Source organism: Carassius carassius, chromosome 11, assembly GCF_963082965.1.
Source record: "Carassius carassius chromosome 11, fCarCar2.1, whole genome shotgun sequence".
In the NCBI taxonomy this organism is placed as follows: Eukaryota; Metazoa; Chordata; class Actinopteri; order Cypriniformes; family Cyprinidae; genus Carassius; species Carassius carassius.
The window spans coordinates 5,045,805-5,054,021 of record NC_081765.1 but is presented as its reverse complement, the minus strand read 5'-3'; the positions used below and the strand labels follow the sequence as shown (position 1 = coordinate 5,054,021).

Below are 8,217 nucleotides of genomic sequence, written 5' to 3'. Positions count from 1 at the left end.
TGTATTTAGTTCATCTGTGACTTGGATTGTAAAGCGAAAGGAATGGAACAGTACTGATCATAACAGTAATAAAAAAAATGTATAAAATATAAGAAATCTTCAGTAAAAATATTGAAGAAAACCCTGCAGATCCTAATGTTTTCCAGCAGATGGCAGTCTCACATAGACACATAGACAATACAGACGTGTGTTTGTGAGGCTCATGTGGAGTATACTGCTGATGTTTACTCGGGCTTGAAATAATAAATAGATCAAGTTAAGGTCAAGTTACTGAAATATTAATATTATTGCAGGCATTGTTGGGGAATTCAGTTCTTCTTTTTGTAGTAAATGCACAGACTTTTTCAAAAATACATGTGTAATTTTCATCCTTTTGATTTATTTTAATCGTCTCTTCTTCCTCTCAGATAATGATGAGTACAGACCGCCTGTATGGAAATCCTACTGTAAGTGTACTTTTTAATACAGCAACATAAGTGTTATATAAAAGTTATTTATTGTAAGAGCTAGTTTGCAGGAACATTTCACAGTTTAACGTTATTCTACTAGAGCAGTGAATTATTGTATCTGCACAGTACAACAAATTAAGTTATTTCACTTTTTGAAGAAATCATATATAATACAGAAATATGCATTTAGATATCGCATGATAATTCAGATGTACTGCTTCTGAAACGCGTGTGGTGTTGTGTTGTAATAGTGTACGAGCTCCAGCAGGAGGCGCCACATCCTCGCAGAGTCACCTGCGTATCTGAGGTGAGTCGACGGGGCTTAACACTGTTGTGCTTTTGAGATTTGTGCCCTACAAATGTCTTCAAAAAGACAAAAACTTGTGAATTTGAGCTGTGTTTTCCGGTCCGAACAAACAACTTCCTCATAGATGAACATTCATTAGGAAGTCTGACAGTCACTATCAGCTGCTGTTTGCTAGATTATTAGACGATAATATCAGGGATTTGTAATATACTGGTGATCATATGCAAATCAGAATTAAAGGGATAGTTCCCTAAAAAAAAATTAAAATAAAATGCTGTTAATCTAGTCACCCTCAGGCCATCTAAGATGTACATGACTTTTTTTTTTTCTTCATCAGAACAGTAATTTTTAACTGGAGCTATTGTCCTTGGCGATTCATAAAATGTCAGTGACTAAACGTTTTTGACAATTAAAAAAAAGCATATCAAGGAACAAAAAATGAATGCTTGTGGCTCCTGACAATATTTTGAGGTCTTTTGAAGCGAAACGATTGCTCTGTGGAAGTAACTGAACATTATTTGCAGCATTATTACCATGGTTTCAGCTAAAACTCTTCTTGACTGTTAGGCCTGTACTGAAAGCAGAGAATCACTTCTGTCCTTTTAAATGCAACTCACAAAAACATGACCAAAATGGCAAAAAAATTATAAACAAATAACCTAAAATGGGCCTACAGTAAATAGCCCTATTTTATGATTTTTTTTATTTATTTTATACATTAATTTCATAAATTATTTTATTTCCTTTTTTAAAAAAAAATATATAGGCAGCACAACAAATACTTGGTTTTATTCATTTATTTATTTCTAAAGACATTTTTTGTGACATTATTTTCCTGACAAACACATTTATCCCAGTAAAAATGTATTTTTATTTTTTTTAACAAAAAGAAAGAAATAATCAATAAGAGCCTTAAATAGGCCCTTTTTCATGACTTATTTATTTGACAATGTGACATTATTTTCATAAATGATTTTATTTTATTTTTTAAACAACTTATAGGCAACACAACAAATACTGTGATGGTTTATTTATGTTTAAAGAGAATGAAACCTATTATAGGACATTTTTGTGACATTGTGGCAGTATTTTCCTGACAAACACATGTATCCAATTATTATTATATTTAAATCAGCATAAATTATAAGTAGAACAACAAATACCATGATGATACAATTCAGTGACTGATTGATTGGTTTGGTTTGTTGCTTGCAGGAATGAAAACAGCATTTATTTTATTTAGCTTTTTGGTGGTGAAAGAAAAGGAATATGTACTTAATTGTCATTAAACAAACTTTAAAAAGTATAAAATAGGCTTAATTTTCTTTAAGCAAAATGCAGTTTCTTATATCTTCCTATCAGTTTTGTGCTGAAATAGCAGCTGGATGATGATAAGGAACATGTTTTTTTAAAAGACGCAGACGCTGGCGTCTGTGGAGGGAGCTTTAATAAGATGTGGATCTGCTGACGGTGGGACGGGGGTCTCCTGCTGCTAGCACGATTCAGCAGGTATTTTAGTCCCAGACATGGACCCCATTCCCCCCTCGCCCCGCCCCAGCTGTATTAATTAATGGTGGATTAACATTAAACAGATGCACTCTGCTCCTCATGTTTATCTCAGGGGCTTCTTGAGGATTGGTTCTGGAGCGTTTCTTGCTCTGGGCTGCTTCTGTAAAGGGCAGGTGAAGGGTTTAACCCGGTCTAATCCCCTTCAAAAGACCCCGCAAATATTTTCAGCATTCAGAGCATGCAAATCATTGACCAGAGTCCTCGAATACACAAACACACACACACACACAGTGTGTGTGTGGTGTCTTTCTGCTGATCTGTTTTGTAGTGCACTGCAGAGATTTCTGTTCATTATGACTAAAGCCAGGAGCAATGCTACACCCACACACACAGACACACACATACACCTGAAATGAAAGGAGTTACATCTGATATTTATCAAGAACGTGTGTTCATGTGTGAAGGAAAACCCAGCGTTCATTCCCTGAATGTTAAGAGTCTTATGTAACTCTCTTTCAGGGGAGGATCACAATATGTTTATCCTTAGATATTCTGTATCCTTAGACAATTATTGTGGATGATTTTGGGTAAGAAATGCACACTACACTTAGTGTTAGTTCACTCCAAAATAAAAGTTACACACCCTCATGTGGTTCCAGTGGCCTTACACGCTGGTAGTTCCCCTGCTGTCTATGGAGGGTCAGAAAGCTTCATTAAAATATCTTAAACTGTGTTCTGAAGATGAACGAAGGTCTTACGGGTTTGGAACAACATGAGTCATTAGTGACAGAAGTTGAAATTTTAGGCAAACTACGTTTAGCATACATGTTTAATTTTCATTGATAAAACACTTTATTCTAATTCTGTTTCAGCGTGATGTGCAAAATCAACTATAAGTAAGCCTGTTAAATATATATATATATATATATATATATATTTAATGTTAATCTTTTTATTTAGAAAGGATGCATTAAATTGATTAAAACTAAAGAGTAAAGACCAAAAATTTATATTTCAAATAAATGCTGTTCTTCCGAACATTCTTTTCATCAAAGAATCTTGAGGGGAAAAAAGAAAGTGTTTTCAACTCTGATTTTAAGAAATATTCAAATCAGCATATCAGAATGATCATGAAGGATCATGTGACATTAAAGACTGGGATAAAGATACTGAAAATACAGCTTTGATCACAGCATATTACTATATATATATATAACAATAGCAGGATCTTTACTGTAACTTCACATGGACATATGGACATATATTTCCTTTTGAAAAATGTATTTATAATAACAAGAACTGATGAATTGTGCACATTACGAGCAGGAACATTAATTCTTTTAAATGGGGCCAATTTTGATGTCCTCTTTTTCCTGATTTCCAGAATAGGAGAGAACCAATGTAATGAAATTAACTTTATAAATGAGGTGAGAAATTGGGTGAAAATGTGTGAAACAATTGGCTCATTTATCTGATGTCACCTGCTCATTGCTGATATTAGCATTTAAGGATGCTGATAGAGAAAACCAAGACTGAAATCAGACGCTCTCATTCTTCATCCAGCAAATAGTGCGCACTCAGCACACACACACACACACACACACACACACACACACACACACACACACACACACACACACACACACACACACAGGCCCTTTGACTGTTAAACTCTGGCTTTCAGTGATTGATTAGCTCTCTAGTGTTGCTGATTCCCATCATTAGCTAGTTTTATTACCCTGTCGCTCATTTCACCTGCAACTCACACACATGTGCATTAACGCACAACACTTTCTGCCTTTTTTTCTTTTTTTCCATGAGGTAACAATGTTATTCCATCCACATCCCATTTACCCAGAGACAGTCATCTATTCACTGACTGACACTTCTCATTGTCTGGGTGTTGTGTTTCATTACATTGTAAAGCTGCATCGGTTGGTTTATTCCTCCTGGGTGTGTATATTTGTAGCTGTAATAATCTGGATTTGTGTAGCACCTTTAGTTTTTCTCATTGTTAAAGTTCTCAGATGTGTTTTAGTCTGAATCCCTGTGGTAAACCTGCAAACACACAGCACTGATCCTCTGCCCTGCGTGTGTGTGTTTCCTGTATGAACGTGGGGGAAGGGAAGCGAGGATGAGGATGCTTTGTGAATTCAGTGCTGCTGGATTCTCTGTGAGCTCAAGGTTAATCATTCAAGAGAGTGTTGTGGAGTGTGTTATTTGAGTGTTAGCTTTATGCTGCTGATTGGCGTATCAAGGGTTAAATGAGACCAATGGACACTTAAAGAAAATGTATTCAGGTGGTGTTTTTAGTTAGTTGTTTTGTCTTTACACTATTATTTATAATGTCAATATTTTGGTTGTATGCTGTTTTTGTTTTTGTTTTTTTTTTGGTGCTGAAAAGCTTAAAATAAAAAATTAAATGCCTTAAAAAAATCTACACATTTTACAAGAAAAAAATTAATTAATGTGATGTTAATATACCAAATTACTAAAATCAGTTTCTATAGAATACTGATAACCATAAAAACACATAAGTGAGGAGGTAAAAACTAATATATAAAGTGCACACAGTGCAATTCACACAAACACAAAACACTATCATAGTAAAACACACACACACGAGACTAACATAATGCAATAAATAATTCTGGGAATGTCAGTTTGCTTTTTTCACACTGTAAATTTAAAGAAGACTTGTTCCTTTTCACTTCCAAAAACTGTGCATTTAACAGTATTTTACTGTAAAATTATGTGAGATGTCCCAATAGGTCTGTTACAGTTTTTCCACCGTTTATAATAAGGGAAGATACTGCTAACCAATGAACAGGTTTTTACAATATTATTTTTACAGTCGTATACCATTAAAATCACGGTTAAGAGTAAAGTGTCCTGATGTATTTCACAATAATTAGCAAAAATGCATATGCTGAATGCGATTGAAAAAAGAATGCATATTGATAAAAAAGAAATAAATCTCACATAACAGTTTCTTTAGTTCTAAATGAATCTAAATCAAATCCAGATTAGCAGAATTTATAACAGGGCTCTCTGGACAAGTATTAACTTGTTATTGGTTGGCCAGCTGGCATTCTGTCAAATAGTTTTTGTTTTGTTGCATATTAAAATGTTCATGTCTGTTTGTTAGTGAGGGATTTGTAGATGCAGTAATTCATTTAGATTCGTCAGATGAACTCTCACCCTGAGAACTGGGTCAGAAGGTCTCCAGTAGCATGTTGTTGGTGGTATTTTCATTATTTGATTTAATATTTATTGTAATCCAGTGTATTATTTAAAAAGATCTTCATTATTAACCCACAGGCCATCTGAGAATGCATAGTCTATTACTATTATGACATCCCATTAAATACAAATAAAGGTCTATATATAATTCATAGAATAAGTTTTGACTGGAGTAATGATTTGACTCTGCTTTATTCAATTATTTAATTAAACTTTCAAAAATGAATACATTTGCATAGAATATTGGATTACTCTTTTACATCACTGGCACCTTTTCCATATACATAAATTATTAAAAATGATATCAGATGTATTTTGCATATTCCACCAAAGCATCTGGGATAAAATTACCCATGAGGGCTTTTGTCCCAGGAAGGGGTCATCACACCCCATAGTGGAGCGGGATGGCCTTTATGATGATTTTCACAGTACTTGCACCAAGATTAGCCTATATATGTTCACGTTTATGAAAGGGATACTCCACCCCAAGGTCCAGAAAAGTATGAAAGAATAGTCCATCTGCCATCAGTGGTTCAAATGTAACATTATAAAGCAACGAAAATACTGTTTGTAAGCAAAGAAAACTAAAATATATGGTGATATGGTGAGACACAGAGGAGACGGTTGACAGGAATTGTTGAATAAAGGTGTTATTTTTGTTTTCTTTGCTTACAAACAGTATTCTTGTCGCTTCATACCGTTACGGTTGAACCAGTGTTGGCAGATGGACTATTCTGACGATGTCTTTCATACTTTTCTGGACCTTGACCGTGTAATTTACTTGGCAGTCAATGGGACAGTCAAAAGCCTCACGGTTTTCATCCAAAATATCTTAAATTGTGTTCTGAAGATGAACGAAGCTTTTACGGGTTTGGACCGACATTGGGGTAAGTGATAAATGACACAATTTTAATTTGGTGGTGGAGTATCCCTTTTAATTATATAAATTATTATTGATGTATATCATCCTGTACATCCCTTAACTATGTTCCAGTTTAACAGTAAATGCACACTGCTCAAGATCGCCGTCTTCTCTATATTCCTCTTTTGCAGTTTGTCACTAATAACCCATTAGCTTTGATAGTTTTATGCCCCTCATGAAACTCTGTATCATTTTGTGATAAAATAATTAAACTCTAGTCAACATTATATTTATGTGTTTATTAAAGTGTGATGACGACACATTACTTCACATCAGTTTAGTCTCTTAAATCAGTCTCTTATAGCACTGTAGATGTTCTCCAGTGATATGTGTGCTCCTGAACTTTATATTTAATGATCTCTCTCTGGAGTTTCAGGTGGAAAATCGGCCGAAGTACTATGGACGAGAGTGAGTTTCATTACACTCCTTACAGACCCAGTTCAGATTCTGCTGGTGTGGAATGACATGAATCCCCAGTGTTTAAATAAGCTATTTCAGGATTCAGACCTAACGCGGTCTTATTAATATTCCTTCTCTGATTGGTTTCTTGTGAAGGTATCATGGGATGATCTCCAGAGAGGAAACCGACCAACTGCTCAGTGTGGCTGAAGGAAGTTATCTGATCCGAGAAAGCCAGAGACAGCCGGGCACGTACACACTAGCTCTACGGTACATGAACCTTTGCCTTTGACCTTTGACCTGTTAATGTCCAGACTCCCCTTCTTCTTCAAGATGTTCTGACTCTGACTTAAAGAAACTGAATATCAACATGCAAAAACATTTAAGCAAGCATGTTAACATTAACAGTAACATTATGGTAAAAATGTGTTAAAATATGATAAAACACATTTTCTGTTTGTTAAACAATTCTAGGAACATGATAGACAGGGCTGAAAATAGCCTATTCTAAATTATGATGATTTTTGATGTAAGAATCGTGATAAAATAATAAGTGATCCTCAGAGAACCATAAAAAAAGAATAAATAATGCTAACAACATGTTAAAACATGAGGGCAATGTGTTAAATCATAATAGGAACATGCTAAGAAAATGTTAAAACATGCTGTCAGTGTGTTACTGCTAGAAAAGTGCTAGCAACAGGTGTGTTAAAATGCTAGTACAAGCTAACATTGGGCTAAAACATGCTAGAAACATGTTAGCAATGTGTTAAAACATTATATAAACATCCTAGCTACATGCTGAATTATGCTGGCAGTGTTAAAACATGCTAGAAACATTTTAGCATTGTGTTAAAACATGCACGAAACATGTTAACATTGTGCTAAAAAAATGTTCGAAACATCTTAACATTGTGCTAAAACATGCTCGAAACACCTTAACATTGTGCTAAAACATACTCGAAACATGTTAACATTGTGCTAAAACATGCTTGAAACGTTAACAGTGTGTTAAAACATGCTAGAAACATCTTAACATTGTGCTAAAACATGCTAGAAACATGTTAACATTGTGCTAAAACATGCTAGAAACATGTTAAAATTGTGCTAAAACATGCTAGAACGATCCTAGCTACATGGTGAATTATGCTGGCAGTGTTGAAACATGCTACAAACATGTTAGAAATGTGTTAAAACATTATAAAAACAGGCTAGCTACATGCTGAATTATGCTGGCAGTGTTAAATCATGCTAGAAACATGTTAACATTGTGCTAAAACATGCTCAAAACATGTTAACATTGTGCTAAAACATGCTCGAAACATCTTAACATTGTGCTAAAGCATGCTTGAAACATGTTAACATTGTGCTAAAACATGCTCGAAACA

The 8,217-nt window shown here is 34.6% G+C and overlaps 1 protein-coding gene across 1 annotated transcript in view; it reads left to right on the top strand.

Annotated features, from left to right (window-relative positions):
- The window catches only part of LOC132152658 (N-chimaerin-like), a 49,863-nt gene that overhangs the window by 3,680 nt on the left and 37,966 nt on the right, over positions 1-8,217 (top strand). Inside the window, exons 2-5 of the mRNA XM_059561441.1 lie at positions 408-446; positions 701-756; positions 6,807-6,838; positions 6,986-7,099. Of these exons, the coding sequence (XP_059417424.1) occupies positions 408-446; positions 701-756; positions 6,807-6,838; positions 6,986-7,099 (241 nt within the window). The remainder of the gene's footprint in view (positions 1-407; positions 447-700; positions 757-6,806; positions 6,839-6,985; positions 7,100-8,217) is intronic.